Source organism: Oncorhynchus mykiss, chromosome 4 (genome assembly GCF_057628025.1).
Source record: "Oncorhynchus mykiss isolate SJ-2025 chromosome 4, ASM5762802v1, whole genome shotgun sequence".
Classification (NCBI taxonomy): Eukaryota; Metazoa; Chordata; class Actinopteri; order Salmoniformes; family Salmonidae; genus Oncorhynchus; species Oncorhynchus mykiss.
The window spans coordinates 78,849,191-78,869,285 of NC_143025.1; the positions used below are offsets into that span (position 1 = coordinate 78,849,191).

Sequence of the window (20,095 nt, forward strand, 5' to 3'; positions counted from 1 at the left end):
TGTGAGTCATGACCAGCCTTTCAAAGCACTTCATGGCTACTGACGTGAGTGCTACGGGGCAGTAGTCATTTAGGCAGGTTACATTCACTTTCTTTGGCACAGGGACTATGGTGGTGTGCTTGAAAAATGTACATTCGAAGTTGAAAGTTTACATACACTTAGGTTGGAGTCATTAAAACCAATTCAACCAATTCCACACATTTCTTGTTATCAAACTATAGTTTTGACAAGTCGGTTAGGACATCTACTTCATGCATGACGCAAGTCATTTTTCCAACAATTATTTACACACAGATTATTTCATTTATTTAACTGTATCACAATTCCAGTGGGTCAGAAGTGTACATACACTAAGTTGACTGTGCCTATAAACAGCTTGGTAAATTCCGGAAAATCATGTCATGGCTTCTGATAGGCTAATTGACATCATTTAAGACAATTGGAGGTGTACCTGTGGATGTATCTCAAGGCCTACCTTCAAACTAACTGCCTCTTTGCTTGACATCATGGGAAAATCAAAAGAAATCAGCCAAGTCTGGTTCATCCTTGGGAGCAATTTCCAAATGCCAGAACTACATCAAAGGACCTTGTGAAGATGCTGGAGGAAACAGGTACAAAAGTATCTATATCCACAGTAAAACGAGTCCTATATCAACAGAACCTGAAAGGCCGCTCAGCAAGGAAGAAGCCACTGCTCCAAAACCGCCATAAAAAAGCCAGACTACGGTTTGCAACTGCACATGCGGACAACAATCGTACTTTCTGGAGAAATGTCATCTGGTCTGATGAAACAAAAATAGAACTGTTTGGCCATAATGACCATCGTTATGGTTGGAGGAAAAAGGCTTGCAAGCCTTAAGAACACCATCCCAACCGTGAAGCACGGTGGTGGCAGCATCATATTGTGAGGGTGCTTTGCTGCAGGAGGGACTGGTGCACTTCAAATCATGAAGAAGGAAAATTATGTGGATATATTGAAGCAACATCTCAAGACATCAGTCAGGAAGTTAAAGCTTGTTCATAAATCGGTCTTCCAAATCGAAAATGACCCGAAGCATACTTCCAAAGTTGTGGCAAAATGGCTGAAGGACAACAAAGTCAATGGGCGATAATACCTTGAGATTTCTTTAATATTAGACATTGCGCACCAGCTGTTATTGACAAATATACACACACCCTCACCCCTCGTCTTACCAGACGTTGCTGTTCTGTCCTGCCGATGCATGGAAAACCCAGCCAGCTCTATATTATCTGTGTCGTCGTTCAGCCACGACTTGGTGAAACATAGATATTTCCATTTTTAATGTTCCATTGGTAGGATAGTCTCGAACGGAGATCATCCAGTTTATTTTCCAGTGATTGCACGTTGGCCAATAGAACGGATGGTAGAGGCAGGTTACCCACTCTCCAACAAATTCTCACAAGGCACCCTGATCTCCACCCCCTGTATTTTCGTATTTTCTTCACACGAATGACGGGATTTGGGCTTGGTCTCAGGGAAGCAGTATATCCTTTGCGTCGAGGTGAGTAATCATTGTTCTGATATCCAGAAGCTCTTTTCGGTCATAAGAGACGCTAGCAGCAACATTATGGACAAAATAAATGACAAAATAGCACAGTTAGGCGCACGTAAAACGGCAGCCATCCCCTCCGGCACCAATATCAACTATTTAATTGAGATCAAACGCACACCTTATCTCACATGTATGGCTACTGACCTTGAAGCAACAAGAATGATTAGAGTACACACTTCCACTTATTTTGAGCTACGTTTTGCATATAGGATGTAGCCTACCTTTTATGAGCACATACACATAATTGGGTAATCAATATTTATTGAAAATTAAAAGGCTCTCATGAGGACTGCCACAGGAATAGAAACTCAGTTACCTCTGCTGCAGAGGATCAGTTCATTAGAGTTACCAGCCTCCAAAATTGCAGCCCAAATAAATGCTTCACAGAGTTTAGGTAACAGACGCATCTCAACATTAACTGTTCAGAGGAAACTGTATGAATCAGGCCTTCATTGTTGAATTTCTGCAAAGAAACCACAACTAAAGGACACCAATAATAAGAAGAGACATCAGAGCGGTGGAAATTTGTCCTTTGGTCTGGAGTCCAAATTTTAGATTTTTGGTTCTAACCGCCGTGTCTTTGTGAGACGCTGTGTGGGTGAACGGATGATTTCCGCATGTGTATTTCCCACCATAAAGCATGGTGTAGGGGTGCTTTGCTGGGGACACTGTCTATGATTTATTTTTAATTCAAGGAACACTTAACCAGCATGGCTACCACAGCATTCTGCAGGGATCACCATCCCATCTGGTTTGCGCTTCGTGGAACTATCATTTGTTTTTCAACAGGACAATGATCCAACACACCTCTAGGCTGTGTAAGGGCTATTTTACCAAGGAGTGATGGAGTGCTGCATCAGATAACCTGGCCTCCACAATCCCCCGATCTCAACCAAATTGAGAGGGTTTGGGATGAGTTGGACGGCAGAGTGAAGACAAAGCAGCCAACAAGTGCTCAGCATATGTGGGAACTCCTTCAAGACTGTTGGAAAAGCATTCCAGGTGAAGCTGGTTGAGAGAATGCCAAGAGTGTGCAAAACTGTCATCAAGGCAAAGAGTGGCTATTTGAACAATCTCAAATATAAGATATATTTTGATTCGTTTAACACTTTTTTGGTTACTACATGATTCCATATGTGTTAGTTCAAAGTTTTGATGTCTTCACTATTATTCTACAATGTAGAAAATAGTAAAAATAAAGAAAAACTCTTGAATGAGTCAGTGTTGTAAAACTTTTGACCGGTAGTGTATACTAGGTGCACTTGATCTTGCACGCCCAACTAGGAAATGAGAGGTAGGCTACTTAACTTGAAGCAGCGAATTCTGAGTATGTGAATAATGCAACAAATATGTGCTTTTAATACAGTAAGTATGCTAACGTATACAAAGCAGAAAGACGAACGTTTCCAAATAATATGCGGGACAACAAAAATATTTTAATCTCAAAGTTGCCTGTCTGACCCAACCTCAGCATGAAAAACGCCAACAGCGCCGCAATGATCTCAATCTGGTCCTGCAGGTCCCACAGAAACGTATCCCTCTAGTTAGAACAACAGACATTTCAAAATAATGTCTAGTCATATGAGGGGACCGTCAGACATATTGAATGTACAACTTTGATATCAAACTGAATGAGGCTCTGACTTGAGGCTTCTTCTTGCCCTCAGAAGGAAAGCAGCATCAGAGAAGCCTGAGGACAACCAAATCGTGAGTGATGCTAACTAATGTTACAGTGACTTATGACTATTTTATCATTACATTTATGACTCACTTCTCCTTAGTTGACGTCAATATATTTGTCCTGTTGTTTTGCAGGATGACCCCAATAGGTCCCCTTCCCCCGGCATCAAGGGTGGACAGAACGCCACAGGTACTCCAGTCATATACAGTTTATATATATATATATATATATATTTCAATTCTTGTCATTTAGCAAATGCTCTTATTGCAGACGCAACTTACAATTAGTGCATTCATCTTAAGATAGCTAGATGAGACAACCACATATCACAGCCATAACAGGCACATTTTCCCTGCATAAAGTAGTTATCAGCAGAGTCAGTGCTAGTAGGAAAAGACAAGTGTATTTTTGGGGGCGGAGGTTTATTTAAGATCCTCCTTGAAGAAGTAGGGTTTCAGATGTATACAACACAAATATACCACAATTTATAGTACACAAGAACAACACAATATATATATATATATATACTGCTCAAAAAAATAAAGGGAACACTAAAATAACTGAATGAATGAAATATTCTTATTAAATAATTTTTTCTTTACATAGTTGAATGTGCTGACAACAAAATCACACAAAAACGAATAAATGGAAATCAAATGTATCAACCCATGGAGGTCTGGATTTGGAGTCACACTCAAAATTAAAGTGGAAAACCACACTAAAGGCTGATCCAACTTTGATGTAATGTCCTTAAAACAAGTACAAATGAGGCTCAGTAGTGTGTGTGGCCTCCACGTGCCTGTATGACCTCCCTACAACGCCTGGGCATGCTCCTGATGAGGTGGCGGATGGTCTCCTGAGGGATCTCCTCCCAGACCTGGACTAAAGCATCCGCCAACTCCTGGACAGTCTGTGGTGCAACGTGGCGTTGGTGGATGGAGCGAGACATGATGTCCCAGATGTGCTCAATTGAATTCAGGTCTGGGGAACGGGCGGGCCAGTCCATAGCATCAATGCCTTCCTCTTGCAGGAACTGCTGGCGCACTCCAGCCACATGAGGTCTAGCATTGTCTTGCATTAGGAGGAACCCAGGGCCAACTGCACCAGCATATGGTCTCACAAGGGGTCTGAGGATCTCATCTCGGTACCTAATGGCAGTCACGCTACCTCTGGCGAGCACATGGAGGGCTGTGCGGCCCCCCAAAGAAATGCCACCCTACACCATGACTGACCCACCGCAAAACCGGTCATGCTGGAGGATGTTGCAGGCAGAACCACTCCTTTATTGGGGGTGTCTTGCTAATTGCCTATCATTTCAACCTGTTGTCTATTCCATTTGCACAACAGCATGTGAAATGTATTGTCAATCAGTGTTGCTTCCTAAGGGGACAGTTTGATTTCACAGAAGTGTGATTGACTTGGAGTTACATTGTGTTGTTTAAGTGTTCCCTTTATTTTTTTGAGCGGTATACACACACACAATAAAATGTACATGTTGAGGTAATGTTTTTCCTATCCTGACCCGTCTTCTTTTCTCCTTCCCCTCTCAGATGGCGTGAAGAAGCCATGGGACAGAGCCAACTCTGCAGAGAGGTCATCACTGGTATCAAGGTGAGAAACTTGACGGACCAAGTTAGTCTGCCAACTTAGGTCTTAAAATTAGGTTATGTAATCAAGGGATTGGCTGGTTAACTGTGTAAAGGACTGTACACATTTCCATCTGTACACTTAATGCATTATTTGTGCACTTATAATTTTATATTGCATGCTTACTCTCATTTGTAAAATAAATATATTGAGATACTATGTTGTCTGAGAGTGTTTTCCTTGGTTTCTGTAGGGTACGACCTGTGGGGAGTAGCAGCGACACAGATGCCTTAGACTTTGACAGAATGAAGCAGGTAAGGAGCCCTGAAGTGAATTATTGGCACATACACTTTGTGAATATGAAAACATATACCTGTTATGATTAACTTTTATACTTGGAACAGGAAATCTTGGAAGAAGTTGTTCGTGAATTACACAAGGTGAAGGATGAGATCATTGATGGTGCGTTATCTCTCTGAGTTCCTCATTCACTTCATCCAAGAATGTCTCGATAGGAAATGTACTGTCTGTGGCTAATATCTCTATAGTATGTAGTTTACTGCACTTATGTTTGGAACTGACCAAATTAGGTTGTTATTGGAAGAGAAGGAGAAGTGAGACATGTTATCCTCCAGATGGCGTCAGAGACATATAAACTGAAAGTAATACTGCTGATATACTAGAGTTGGTCTCTGACAGGACAACACATCTTATCTCCATGACAAGACTTGTAACACTCCTGTTGTCTCCTCTCTCTTCCAGTCATTAGACAAGAACTGAGCAGAATCAGCACGACATAATCTGTCATGTACCTTTTGGAACCATTGTCCCCACGGCAACCACTGCTGTGTCTGAGGAGGCAAGGAGAGGATCGAGGCCCGAACTACAACCATTTATTTATTCACGTTGCTGTGATGTTAAAGCAACGTGACAATGTTGCTGTAACACTACAGGAACAGTTTGTTTACGTTCCGTTTGGAAGAATGGGATGGATGGAGGACACTCTCGCACTGATTTTTTCACTTTCTCTGGTCTTGTTTTTCTCTTTTTTTCTTTCTCTATCTGTCCATCGGTAACCAATGTTTACTGTTCTGTTTCCCGTCTTAAAGGAAACAATTATGAAATTCAATTAAGTAACATCTTGGTTTTCTAGGAGTTTTTATTTATAAAATGTTTGTTTGACATTATTATTACTATCATTGTCATTAATATGACTATTATTTATATTATTGAAGATGTAATGGTGTGAATATAAGTAGTAGCAGTTTTAGTGACGACAATAGTAACACAATTATTATTATAATGACACTGATGATAATCATTTTATGTCAGCCTTTTATATTTTATATTGTAATTTTTTTCTCTTTTGATTTTGTTTTAAAATACAATTATAAGCACATACGGATTTATTTCTCATGACCTGACCTCAACATTTTTAAAGAGTTTTGTATCCTTTTTCGCCAAACACAATTGTGTGTGTGTGTAATCACTGACTGAAATATTTTTTAAAACAGGTCTTGAACCTGAAAGAGAGGGTGGTATATAAACTATTGCTCTTTGGATATTGCAATCTTATGAACAAAAAAAGAATAATACACCACAGTATTTGTGATCATGTTGTTAATAAAATGTTTATTGGCTGCAACGATATGGTGAAGTATTGTTTGTTTTATTATTTCCTTTTATGACCAAGTGCTTCCTGGTAAAAAAATATGTTATATATATACACACACTAAAATGATTTCAAATAAAACTGTGAACAATGTCTTGGAAAAATGAAGTGACCTCTTTGATTGTGAGAGTTGTGTCTTGATTTGAGTCTTGTGTCTTGATTTGAGTTGTGCTTGATTTGCTGCTTTGATTCAGTGTTTATTCACAAGCATTCACCTAGTCAGACTGTGTATTCATACACTATGGGCCACTAGGAACATAATTTGGCCTATCTGTTCCTTTTAACATATCTCTGTTTTAGTCATACTTTCTAACAACACATAACATCTTTGGCGTATTCATTGGGGATCAATTTAGAGTATAGGGATGAATGATTCCCTTCATGACAGAGAACCCCATCTGTACTTCTCCATACACTTCTTATCTGACTTTTCTGTACCATGACTTTGCAACCTCCTGATATGAATAAACTCCTGCAGTCAGTATACAGCACATGTAATGCAGATACATGACTGCATCACAACAGGTGTTACACAACTATCTGGATTGAGAGGTATTTTGTCCCCTTGAGTATACTGACACCTGGCGGTCAGATTAGGAGAACGCCAAAATACCAGATATATTTTACTATATATACAAAATCTTATTACAATGACTGCCAAACCCTAACGACACTGGGCCAATTGTGGGACTCCCAATAACGGCCTGTTGTGATACAGCCTGGAATCAAACCAGGGTCTGTAATGACACCTTTAGTATTGAGATGCAGTGCCTTAGACCGCTGCGCCACTCAAGAGAGCCCATATAGAGTATGTTTACAGAAAACATATATTTGTAGAAAACCCAAGAAACAAAAAACAACTGCAATATACCCATCCCTATTTCCTGTTGATGTGTAGTGTAATATTAAACATTCAACGAGCCTATGAAACTATGAAATACATCCAATGGACTAGATGGGGCTAATGCCAGGAGGTATCCACAATGTCATTGTGGGCCTTATTAATGTTTCAGCAAGCAAAAAAATATTCACTCTACATAATCAAAAGGAATGCAACTGTTGGTCTAAGCATCCTCACCAGACCCCTCATGGGTGTTTGTGATGTTTGTGGTGTAGGAATTGGTGGCTTGGGACAGAGTTATTTGTGTTATCAGAGAGGGAAAGGCGAAGCGACAGGGTTTACTCAAAAGTCTGTCCACAAAAATAAAACAACGAAATTATGAATTTTTGAATGGAGGTCAAGAGAGTGTCGAATTTAGTCAACAAAAAAAATAATTGCTTATTTGCAACGTGAGGCTTATTTGTTCGACTATAAGTTCCGCAATGGTTAGGTTGTTACGAATGCACTGGTATAAGTGGAAGCAAATGACATTTAGGCAACTCTGAAAAAAACGACGTTATATCGGAGTTTTCACACGAGCATATGCCCTCTCATTGGCTAGAATGGTCCCACCTGATCTCGCCTTCTCCCATCTTTGAGGACATGTATTTTCATCGTTAGAGCGGTCACTCGACTGTCTTGTCAATATAATTGATCATCGAAGAGGAACAACAGGGGCAGGGGGTGTTTGTGGGGCAAATGAGCACAGCACAGGCTGCGTGAGAAGTAAGCTGGTAGGATTCAACATGGCATCGGGCGATACGCTTTATATTGAGGCGGACGGCTCGGAGATGCCGGCCGAACTAGTGGAGTTACACGAGATAGAGGTGGAAACGATACCGGTAGAGACTTTCGAGACTACAGTGGTCGGGGGAGACGACGACCAGCCGATGATAGCACTCCAGCCGCTGGTATCAGACGACCCGAATTCGATCCACCACCACCATCAAGAAGTGATCCTAGTGCAGACAAGAGAGGAAGTTGTTGGCGGGGATGATTCGGATATGCTTGCGGACGGGGGTTACGAGGATCAAATCCTCATCCCCGTCCCAGCACCCGGGGTGGAAGACGAGTACATCGAACAGACTCTGGTGTCTGTAGCCGGGAAAAACTCGGTTGGTCGGACGAAGAGAGGGGTAGGCGGCAGTGGCAAAAAAACTGGCCAAAAGAGTTATTTGGGTGCTGTAGAACCAAGCAGTAGAAAATGGGAACAGAAGCAGGTGCAAATAAAGACTATGGAGGGGGAATTCTCTGTTACAATGTGGGCTTCGGGTAAGTCGTCGGTTCTATCTAATGTTACTGTAGCTAACGTTATGTGTTCTCTCCCCACATTGTTTGTACTTGGTAGTTAACTTGTGCAAGATTCTTGCCAAGAGGCCTTGTTGCAGGGCGTAGACGTTTTGCACTTGTCTATTCCCTCGTAGTTCGCCAAGCCACCTTCGGGATCACTTTTAGAAGTGCAGAAATGTGTCTCGGTTAGATTGAAATGTTTTTGTTTTGGAGGCCATGTTTTTAGATGTTGCTGGGCGCCGCCATGTTCCCCGAGAACCAGTATGGCGGCCCGAAAAAATGGCGATAGAGCGGCCGGGCGAAGATGGCGGCGGTCGGGGGTGCAAGCGCGCTGCTGGCTCCAGAGAGTAGGCCCCGACGGCGTAACTAGCTAGTTGGGTGCCTTACGTTAACTTTGCGGATAAGTAGCTACTTCAGCCGCGATTACAATAACTGGGTCAGTAACCCTGTAACTTAGTTTTGTTCGATTTAAACGGCTGGCCAAATATATTGTCCAACAAGTTATTTCAAGTCCATTGATGCTTTTCTTCTGCCTAGCCAGCCAACGTTACCTTTTTTTACACGCGACAGCTAGCGAGTTCTCAATCAAGTATAGTGGCTGGCTAGCAACACAAGCTAGTTAACGTTCCTAAAAACTACGACCCTACACAGCTTGCATTGTACAAGCACCGTTTAACCGCATTTGGATCCAGCATGAATGATAAACATTCTCCGTTCGCGTGCTAGGCTAACTAGCAAACCCAATAATCCTGGCGTGGCTACCAAAATGCGACTAGCAGCAGAGCGAGAAACAACGTTAGCTGATAAACTGTGCAGGGGATCAAGGTGATGCATGTTCATAGTAGTAATTTTAATCAGCATCAATGATTGTATACATTAAATGTCACTGTTTTGTAAAAACAAAGCTATACTGCTAGCTACATTGTCTATAAATATTGCTTCAGTGTTTTTTTTGTATTGCTGTTTTCAAACAGATTAGTAGCCTAAAGGCCGTCAGATGGCGATATTGAGTCGTTTCACCTTACCGTCCAAACGCAAAACGTACACTATGGTTAGAATTTGCAACATGTATTATATGAATTCTAGCTAGATGGCTAACATTATCAAGCTGGCTAACATTAGTTAGGCTATTGGTTAAGGTTAGCTATTATTGTTGCGAAGTTGGGTGGGTCTATAATGTGAACGTCTAGCAACCGAAAGTTTGCGAGTTCAAATCTCATCTTCAGCAGGGTGGTTGGTTGAGTGTATTAAAAAACCACCCAAAACTCCTCATATTTTGTGAACATGTTTAATTTTGTTGTTTGTTATAAGGTTGGTAGCAACATGTGAAAATCTGTGGCAGCTCAAGTTGACTACAAAACCCACAATGCAATGCGCTCTCTGAGCTGGGTAGCTAGCTAGCTAGCAAACATAGCTACACACAATACCATAGTCAATATCAGCATGTGAAGTAGCTAGTTGGCTGTAAAATCGCCTAAACAAATGGCAATATCAATTTAGGAGTCTAACCATGTTCAACTGGCCAATCAATGTGTCTGAGTGGAGTCTGACATTTGCAACAGCCCCATGCAATGCACCCTGGACTGAAGAAGCAGACAAGAAGGAGAAATGTGTTAGACCCTCTGCTAAATTCCATATTTCTCTATGTAGGAATATAGCAAAAAAATATGATCAATGGCTCATTCGAGTGAAGATGACCTCCTGTGTAAAGACATCGTCCAGTTTTGAAATCTGATGTATGATAGATGTTATTGCAATCTAAAAGTCGTATTGCTATTAACTTCCAGTGTAGTGGGAGCGGCTTTATCACAATGCTACAGTATGTCATTCCGGCCAAATGGATGCCTGCTTGAACGGCAGTAGCAATAAATGACCCAGGGAATCAATAGAACATTGCTCAGATGCAGAAAAATATATATTCAAAATGGGTGAATATTTACTTTAGGTAACAATCTGTCTTATGTAACCATACCTAACTTTGAACATAATACTAATTTGAGTGTCCCGGATTTACATTTACTATGTTACGTCTAGTCTGAGACCAGGCCGCCATGCTAGATTGGCTAATGCTACTTCCTGATGTCGGGCCCTGCTTTAAGCCAGGGGTTTACAACAGGCTGATGAAACCTGATACGCAACATCTTGGCATTCCTAGGCATTAGCCACTTTAGCATGGTGGTGGAAGTCGTGTTTTAATAAAGTATGCATATTTTTACCTTCTCGCCATTTTTAAATAGGGGCAGCAGGTAGCCTAGTGGTTAGATCGTTGGGCCAGTAACCAAAAGGTTGCTAGATCGAATCCCTGGGCTGATAAGGTAAAATCTGTCATTCTGATCCTGAACAAGGCAGTTGTTCCTAGGCCGTCATTGTAAATTAGAATTTGTTCTTAATTTACTTGCCCAGTTAAAGGTTAAATAAATATTTAAATGTATATATTAGTTAAGGAAAGTGATTAATTTGCAGCCTGAATGGAGAATGTTTTACATATGAACCGGTCCACGGGGGATACGAGTGTGTCAAGGTAGGCCCTAGTTTTGTTGCACCTGGACTACTGTTCAGTCGCGTGGTCAGGTGCCACAAAGAGGGACTTAAGGCTCAACAGGGCAGCAATGGCTGTTCCTTAGATGTACACTGAGAGCTAACATTAATATGCATGTCAATCTTTCCTTGCTCAAAGTGTAGGAGAGATTGACTTCATCACGACTTGTATTTGTGAGAGGTATTGACATGTTGAATGGACCGAGCTGTCTGTTTGAACTACTGGCACACAGCATACCCCACAAAACATGCCACCAGAGGTCTCTTCACAGTCCAGAACAGACTTTGGGAGGCGCACAGTACATAGAACCATGACTACATGGAACTCTATTCCACATCAAGTAACTCATGCAAGCAGTAAAATTTGATTTAAAAAAAAAACAGATAAAATACACCTCATGGAACAGTGGGGACTGTAAAGCAACAAACATAGGCACAGACACGTGCATACAAACACAATAACATGTACACATGGTTTTTGTGTTGTGTATATGTGGTAGTAAAGTAGGGGCCTGAGGTCACACACTTAATGTGTTATGAAATCTGTTGTGAATGTAAAGTTTTTAATGTTATAACTGCTTTAATTTTTCTGGACCCCAGAAAGAGTAATTGGGATCCATAATAAATACAAATGAAATGACTCAATATCGCCATCTGCTGGCGCTTGGGCAAACTGCAATGATTTACCCCGGTCTTGTATGGCTATTTTCGGTTAAGTCCCTGCATTGTATCCTAGATGACAAAAAAGACATTGACCATGAGTCAGTTGTTGAAGAACAGATCATTGGGGAGAATTCCCCTCCGGACTACTCTGAATACATGACGGGGAAGAAGCTGCCCCCTGGAGGGATACCTGGCATCGACCTGTCAGACCCCAAACAGCTGGCAGAGTTTGCCAGGTCAGTGTCTATCTGCCTAAACTCACCTGTCCATCAAGGGTATGTACAGTAAACACACCCTCAAATAAAAAAAACTATTGTTTGGCCTAAACTCTAACACACAAAATTTACACCTATGCTCTCTTGTAGCTCACCTTGTAAATTGGTGTTTAGCAAGATGCCAGGATTTGTGATTCTCTTCATGTTGCCTGCCTGTCTTGGAAGGCAGCACTTGATGAGGCAGCTTTTCTGTAGTAGATGTCAGAGGTATCTGGCCCGATCTCCTTCCTAAAGGGAGTGTTGAGCCCGGATATTTCTTACTGTCCCGTTTGGATGCTGTGTTCTTAGTTCCTTCAGTGACTCTGCTGGTCCCTATGGTCAGAACTCAGTGTGGTAAGTTCTAGTCCTTTCTACGAGAGCCTTTATATCTCTGAACACTGTCAACACACTGACACAGAGCACTTTAACACCGTGATAGCAGGAAACCGGCTGTTGTCAGCCATACTGGAACACTTGCATGGGTGCTGGTTTATATTCACTGGTTAGGAATTGAACATGCTTAATTAGATTTTGTATATGGACAACATATGATTTGAGTTCTGTTCCCTGTGAATGCAATAGGCTGAAAGTTAACTCCATATCCAATGTTTTCTCAGGATGAAGCCGAGGAAGGTAAAAGAAGACGACGCGCCCAGGACGATAGCCTGCCCTCACAAAGTAAGTAGTCTGTTTCCAACGGTTTCTTTCCTGCCCAGTAGGGGTGTTAAGGTACATGTATTCTCGAAAGGTTCGGGGACCTCTGTTCTGTCCGCATTGTGAACCCAAATTAATATATAATAAATGCAACTACTGGGACTGTGGGCTATGCCTACGCTGCGTTGTATGCCCCTCGTGTAAACCTGAGCTGAGAACATTTTGGGTTATTCTGTTAAAACAACTAGAGCATATGCGCATGTTATCAAAATTAAAATCTTAATTGGCGCATTTCAAACTGTTCTTTTGTGCGGCGCAGCCGGCAACTACTTCTGTACGATGGTGAGTGATGGGGCTGACAAACCAGGAGGATTCTCCATCGCGTATATCTCCAGTTTGGTAACATTTTGTCTTCAGTAGCTTACAATGGCGATGGGCCGAGAGCATGTCACCACTGCTCAACGAGAATAGCCTATGCAGCTGCCAACAACTCAAACATGTTGACACATTTATTCTGACATCACCGCAGTATTCTTACCAATGGAAGATGGAAACGTACACAAAAAAACGTGGCTTAGTCTCTTCTCTGCATTCAAGCATTTCTTCACAGCTGATTCTGACCAGGCCAAAGAAAGTACAAGAGCGATGGGTATGTTTATAGCCGCAGATATGTGCACATTCTCAGTGGTTGAGAAGAATCGGGGGTTTGAGCACCTCGTGAAAGTGCTCAGAGCGCGTTACAAACTTCGTCCTCTCCTACCCATTTCAGCACAGGTAGTACCCACTCTATATACGCAAGCTGAAGTTGTCAGTGAACTGTTGCGCTTACTACAGATGGATGGACCTCCAGGGCTATAGAGAGCTACTTAACAGTGACAGCCCAGAGTGGGAAATGAGAAGTACATATGTTTCTCTTTGCATGAAAACTTTCTAGCATAGGCCTACACAATGTCTGAGCCATGTTTACATATTTATTTCACACAGGTATTGCACTTTATTTTAGTGTCATTTAAGAAAATGCCAAATGTTGGTATTCCTAAATGTGCTCTCATCAGGTATTATGACTCATGATCATACATTAAGACATGCATTAAGAATACTTTCCTATTGAGTTGGTGAGCAGTTGTTTGGGGTTAACTGCCTTGCTCATGGGCAGATTATTGCACCTTGCCGGCCCGGTGTACACCTACACCGACCTTTCGGTTACTGGCCCAACGCTCTTAACCTCTTAGCTAGCTGTCGCTGTAATAGATGTCTTTAATGTTTTGTACACTGTGTATATGGAATCGGGTATACCAACACTTTCTATAAATCTCTCCCTCAGGGCTGCACAAAGATGTTCAGGGACAATTCAGCGATGAGGAAGCATCTCCACACCCACGGGCCTCGTGTGCACGTCTGTGCCGAGTGTGGCAAGGCCTTCGTAGAGAGTTCCAAACTCAAACGTCACCAACTCGTTCACACAGGGGAGAAACCCTTCCAAGTACGTACCTGGTCTGCATAAATTCTCCTATGAGATTGATGCAAAAAGACAAATGCATGTAGAGTAACTGCACACACATTTACCATTGACTCCTATATCCTAATACACCTCTCCTTTTGTCCATCCATGTTCTCCTTCCTGTGTGCAGTGTACCTTTGAGGGCTGTGGGAAGAGGTTTTCGCTGGACTTTAACTTGCGCACACACGTTCGAATCCACACCGGAGACCGGCCCTACGTATGCCCCTTTGACGGCTGCAATAAGAAGTTTGCCCAGTCAACCAACCTCAAGTCTCACATCCTCACACACGCCAAAGCCAAAAACAACCAATGAGAGCCCTCCGATCTGCCCCAAGTCCCACCCCCACAGCAGCATCTTAACGACACCACACGTCAAACCTCCTTTGATGAAAGAAGGAAATGATTGAAAAATACTTTTTGATAAATACGGAGATTAAATTCTCCCTTCTCCTATTGGTTGACTGAAGAACACAGTGGCACTCTTCAAAAAGATGAAACCCCTCTCCCAACCTCCCACCCCCCTCTCTCCTCACTTCATAGCGGCTTCATTTGTATTGCCATAAATATGGAACTCATGGACTAACAGACTATTCTTTCTGCCATGGAGCTGCATGAGAGAGAGCAATGAGGCTATTTTTCCACTTTCAGCATAGATTTTAATTTTCTATTTCTACAAGTGTGCATATTGTACACTTATTTTGGGATATGTTCAGTAAGACAATTTGATTGTTTTTTTTCCACCCTGAGTATTTAGATCCACTTACCATATGATAGTCCTGGCAAGACGTGCGTTACTGTACCGTCACATTGCTTCAAAGTATTTTCTGAAAAAAGTTTTGGTCTGCATCTTAATCTTTACTTTTGGTTATATTCCTTCTAACCATTAAACCATCTTGTATACTTGTATTGTATGGCTGTTGACATGATTTAGACTGTGATAGAGGTGTGGTTTTTAAATTGTTAACCAATTTAACTTTTAGTCATGAGTTGATTTATCTTTTTTCATGAATTGTCAACTTTGCTAAGAAACATGTCCCTACCGTTGATTCACTGCGAGCCTGTCTATTTGAATACTAAAATGTATTAAATTAAATCGCCAGAGTGACCATCTGTTTCTTTGTTAGAATGTAATGTACAGGCATCATCAACCATGAACTTTCTTTGTTGATATTTGCACCCCATGCATTTCAACGGCCCACAATAAAAAGGTCATCCCAAAAAATCATTTTTTTCCCACTAATTTCTAGGCCTGGTGTGAGGGTGGCGTGTTGTCATAAGTGTGGTGAAATACCTATTGCTTGCCTATACTGGAGACATGGGGCCAATCCCAAATCAACCTCTAAGCCCTATGAACTTGTGGAGATCTGAGAGGATTTGATTGGTTTAGTCAATATGGTGAAACTTTCACCTAGCCTATTAGAGAGCAAGGTGGAGCTGTTGCCATATTACTAACACCTGTCAAATCCTCTGATCTCCAGAAGCACATGGGGCGTAAGGGTCGATTTGGCTTTGGGAAATAGCTTATTGCTTGTCTATACCTGAGACATATCTCTCCTATAACTGAGAGAAATAGCCATAATTTCAAATGTACATGAAGTGCCCAGGGGAAGAAGGTAGATGCTAGGAGTCAATTTGGAACAGTGCCACTGGTTAATACAAAGTCCAAAGGCAGGTGTTTTGTGCTGTTCTGCATGAGCTGCAGATTTTTCCTTGTACCTCAGCATCCGGTTGTTCCTGCCTCCAGGAACTCTTGGTCAGTTGGTCGGTTGTTCCTGCCTCCAGGAACTCTTGGTCGGTTGTTCCTGCCTCCAGGAACTCTGGGTCGGTTGTTCCTGCCTCCAGGAACTCTGGGTCGGTTGTTCCTGCCTCCAGGAACTCTGGGTCGGTTGTTCCTGCCTCCAGGAACTCTGGGTCGGTTGTTCCTGCCTCCAGGAACTCTGGGTCAGTTGTTCATCAATGATCACCACCTACCTACATGCTGCAACGAGTCTGACCGTAGCCAGTTTTACTGACACCCTGTGGCGAAGTTGAGAAAATCCTTCAAAACAGCCTTCACATGTTTAGGAAATGTAGTTTACTCTTCTCTGCAGGGTGCAATATCAGTTTAATGCTTTGCTTTCTGTTAGTGCTGCGAAACCCAACGGAAAAAGACACCACTTCGACTACCATGGAATTATGAATGCCTAATATATCTTCGAACGCATCACAATTTTCTCCCGGGTGTGGTACTACCATGGCTGACCCTGTAAAACACCACATGTAGGTGACATAAAAAGCATTTTTGTTTAGGTTGAATACTAAATGGTGACATTCAATACCCTGTGCCTCAAACTATTTGAGAGCAAGATGCATTATAGGCTTTCCTTTCGATCATATCTAGATCTGTTTTTGGGACATGAACAGTGACATTTTCACCATTTGGTGAGTGTCTCCATTGTAGTCGTGTGTCCATGGTGCTGAAACCACTGTCGTGACAGTGATTGCTAAATGTGAGATTGCATAGGTAGGCCATAAACTGCTTTCCATACCCCCTGGTAGTTAATTTATTCATGTCACTGATTAGCCAGAAATTTCTCACACCTGGTGTCAGCTCTGAATCAGTCTGTGATAAGACGGGAAGAATGGGAAGTAGCCTACTTCTGTTCTGACCTTGAGATCCTGATTTGAGAGAGGGTGCCTGGGCTATCTGTGCAGCAGAAACCTATAACCTCTGTATGCACTGACACAAAGACTGGTATAGATAGACTGGTCAATGCTTAAATGAAAATGCCCTCTTAATGTCCATGGCTTATAGACAGACTAAACAGCATTTGTGTGAGTTCAACAAAGTATTGGTTTCTTTCTTGTTTTCTTTTTCCCAAATCCACCTTGAATGGATTTAACTCAACTGAAACAAGAATAAATGGTTTCAAAGATCCTTTACAGGGAAAGTAGTCTACTTATGTATTCCCTCTCAAAAAAATACATCTGCTTCTTAAACAGGTCACAGGAATCACAGGCACCTCTAAAACACCTAGTTGAAATTCACAAACTGTCCATTCCATCGGATCAGACGACAGCGCATGGGGATGAGACATTCTGATTGGTGTCTTAAAGCAACTGTCTTAAAGAGCCACGCGTTCCTGTTACTTCTTCCTACCTGTCTGGCTGTGTGTGTACGCCATAATTGAAAATATTGCTCAGGAAGTATTCTGCTTATTTATGGAGCATTCATTCAGGCAATTGGCTGTTTTGATTGACAAAGGCAAGAGTGGTAAAGCACGCTACTTGTTATGCAGCTGAAGTCTGTAACACCAACACCTGCTCTCTTAGATGCTTATTTCATTAGGCTCTTCTCTCCCATGAGGCAATGACCCCTCTGGTTTTTGTGATGTATTGCAGAAAGGTTAGCCTGGACACCATTGTGTTGGTCTCTGCTTTAGACAACTCTTCTAGATTGTTGTTGCCAAGCCAAAAAGTCTGGCCTTCACCACATCTAACGGTTGGATTTTCTTTAATAAAAATGTATTTTGGCACATAACACTATAGGGAATGATTTGGTTACATATCATACCCAATACTAACTGGGAGGGAATTATATATGCAAAGCATACAGCACTACATCTTTCCCACGCAAATGTAAAGTAGGGAATCAAACAGGATTCGACCCGGGCCCTTTTTTTATCTATTATTTTACATTCTTTAATGATGTCCCATGTTTGCGCTGCTCTGCCTTGTGAGTATATGCATGTGCGCGTGCCCATGGTATCAATTTCCATTCGATGCGTTTTCCTATTACAGATTACTTCCCAAAGGACAGTCTATTCCCCACACAGTGCACCACTTTTGACCAATGTCCTTTGAGATTTGCACGTGTTTTTAAAATATTTTTTATTATTGACTGTACGTTTTTTTATTCCATGTGTAACTCTGTGTTGTTGTTTGGGTCGCACTGCTTTGCTTTATCTTGGCCAGGTCGCAGTTGTAAATGAGAACTTGTTCTCAACTGGCCTACCTGGTTAAATTTAAAAAATGTTTTAAAAAAAATGCACATGTAGCCTAGTTACTTACCCTAACTTTAAACCAAGGGCCAACTAATAGCCGATCACAAATGACATGTATGAAGCACTTCACTTATGCGTGGCCAATTGACTGCGGTTGAGGAGTCTCTCTGTGAGGATCATTGCTGCTCTTGACACATAAATGTTGTCGTTTTGGTTCTTTGCGGTGGGCACAGCTCGCTTCTCTCAGATGGTATTTTCATGCAGAAATATGTTGCCAAGGTAACAGAGACGTGAGAGGCTGAGCGAATGAGCAAGCGCTGAAAAAATCCCTGAATTCCATAACTGCAGCAGCAGTCATGGCGCGAGCAGAGCGCCAAAACACGCAACTCTGCATCAGGCTAGCTGACATGCTCTCCACACGACTTCCCACCTGGGGAACTGTCCCATCAACCAGCGAATACTGATCAACCAAATTATTGTATTGCTTTTCGACTCATCAGTTAATTTGTCTCCATGTTCAATTTTTAAAAACGAAGTATGATTATGACATCCTGTCCAATGTGACATAGACAATTGTTTTATATATCAATTTACAAACCAGAGTTGTGGAGGAAGCATAAATAAAACAGCTGCAGAAATGGGACATATACTGAACAAAAATATAAACCAACATGTAACAATTTCAGAGATTAGGCCCTAATCTATGGATTTCACATGACTGGGAACACAGATATGCATCTGTTGGTGCATGGATCAAAAAGTTGGGTCATGGATCAGAAAACCAGTCAGTATCTGGTGTGACCACCATTTGCCTGATACAGTGTGACACATCTCCTTTGCATAGAGTTGATCAGGCTGTTGATTGTGACCTGTAGAATGTTGTCCCACTCCTCTTCAATGGCTGTGAAAAGTTGATGGACATTGGCGGGAACCGGAACAAGCTGTCTTACACGTCAATCCAGAGCATCCCAAACATGCTCAATGGGTGACATGTCTGGTGAGTATGCAGGCCATGGAAGAACTGGGACATTTTCAGATTCCAGGTATTGTGTACAGATCCTTGCGACATGGGGCTGTGCACTAACATGCTGAAACATGAGGTGATGAATGGCACGACAATGGGGCTCAGGATCTCGTCATGGTATCGCTATGCATTCAAATTGAATGGCACGACAATGGGCCTCAGGATCTCGTCATGGTATCTCTATGCATTCAAATTGAATAGCACGACAATGGGCCTCAGGATCTCGTCATGGTATCTCTATGCATTCAAATTGCCATCGATAAAATGCAATTGTCTTCGTTGTCCGTAGCTTATGCCTGTCCATACCATAACTCCACCACCACCAACATTGACATCAGCAAACAGCTCGCCCACACCACGCTATACACGTAGTCTGCGGTTGTGAGGCCGTTTGGGCATACTACCAAATTCTCTAAAATGACTGGTAGAGAAATTAACATTACATTTTCTGGCAACAGCTCTGGTGGAAAATCCTGTAGTCAACATGCCATTTGCACGCTCCCTCAATACTTGATACATCTATGGCATTGTGTTGTTACTAAACTGCACATTTTAGAGTGGCCTTTTATTGTCCCCAGCACAAGGTGCATCTGTGTAATGATCATGCTGTTTAATTGGCATCTTGATATGCCACACCTGTCAGGTGGATGGATTATCTGGGCAAAGGAGAAATGCTCACTAGCAGGGATGTAAACAAATTTGTGCACCACATTTTAGAGAAATATGCTTTTTGTACATATTGAACATTTCTGGGATATTTTATTTCAGCTTATGAAACATGGGACCAACACTTT

The 20,095-nt window shown here is 42.0% G+C and overlaps 2 protein-coding genes across 19 annotated transcripts in view; both read left to right on the forward strand.

The window, feature by feature from the left end:
* Positions 1-6,618, forward strand: part of LOC110522454 (ena/VASP-like protein) — a 137,588-nt gene extending 130,970 nt beyond the window's left edge. For 4 of the 8 annotated variants that reach the window (XM_090233091.1, XM_021600863.3, XM_021600862.3 and 1 more), the window contains exons 8-13: positions 3,242-3,281; positions 3,390-3,444; positions 4,806-4,866; positions 5,096-5,156; positions 5,247-5,304; positions 5,605-6,618. In XM_090233091.1, the coding sequence (XP_090089217.1) occupies positions 3,242-3,281; positions 3,390-3,444; positions 4,806-4,866; positions 5,096-5,156; positions 5,247-5,304; positions 5,605-5,642 (313 nt within the window). In that variant the 3' untranslated portion in view covers positions 5,643-6,618. The remainder of the gene's footprint in view (positions 1-3,241; positions 3,282-3,389; positions 3,445-4,805; positions 4,867-5,095; positions 5,157-5,246; positions 5,305-5,604) is intronic. The other 4 variants (XM_090233092.1, XM_090233090.1, XM_021600864.3 and 1 more) reach the window with 1 other exon arrangement.
* Positions 6,619-7,660: 1,042 nt separating this feature from the next.
* Positions 7,661-15,397, forward strand: LOC110522456 (transcriptional repressor protein YY1). 11 transcript variants are annotated; one of them, XM_021600865.3, is made up of 6 exons: positions 7,966-8,666; positions 11,959-12,160; positions 12,449-12,493; positions 12,757-12,817; positions 14,118-14,276; positions 14,425-15,397. In XM_021600865.3, the coding sequence occupies exons 1-6, from the start codon at positions 8,141-8,143 to the stop codon at positions 14,605-14,607; spliced, it is 1,176 nt and encodes a 391-aa protein (XP_021456540.2). In that variant the 5' UTR covers positions 7,966-8,140; the 3' UTR covers positions 14,608-15,397. The 11 variants fall into 11 exon arrangements, with proteins under 11 accessions (XP_021456547.2, XP_021456545.2, XP_021456546.2 ...); XM_021600868.3 differs by having other exon boundaries at positions 11,959-12,121; XM_021600866.3 differs by having other exon boundaries at positions 11,971-12,160.
* Positions 15,398-20,095: the final 4,698 nt, after the last annotated feature.

Excerpts from the sequence above, each read along its gene's own strand:
- LOC110522456 (XM_021600865.3), top strand. The coding sequence starts at position 8,141 with ATGGCATCGGGCGATACGCTTTATATTGAGGCGGACGGCTCGGAGATG. Across the intron at positions 12,161-12,448 it reads AACTCACCTGTCCATCAAGG|TTCCTTCAGTGACTCTGCTG; the intron begins GTATGTACAGTA and ends CTGTGTTCTTAG. Across the intron at positions 12,818-14,117 it reads CGATAGCCTGCCCTCACAAA|GGCTGCACAAAGATGTTCAG; the intron begins GTAAGTAGTCTG and ends TCTCTCCCTCAG.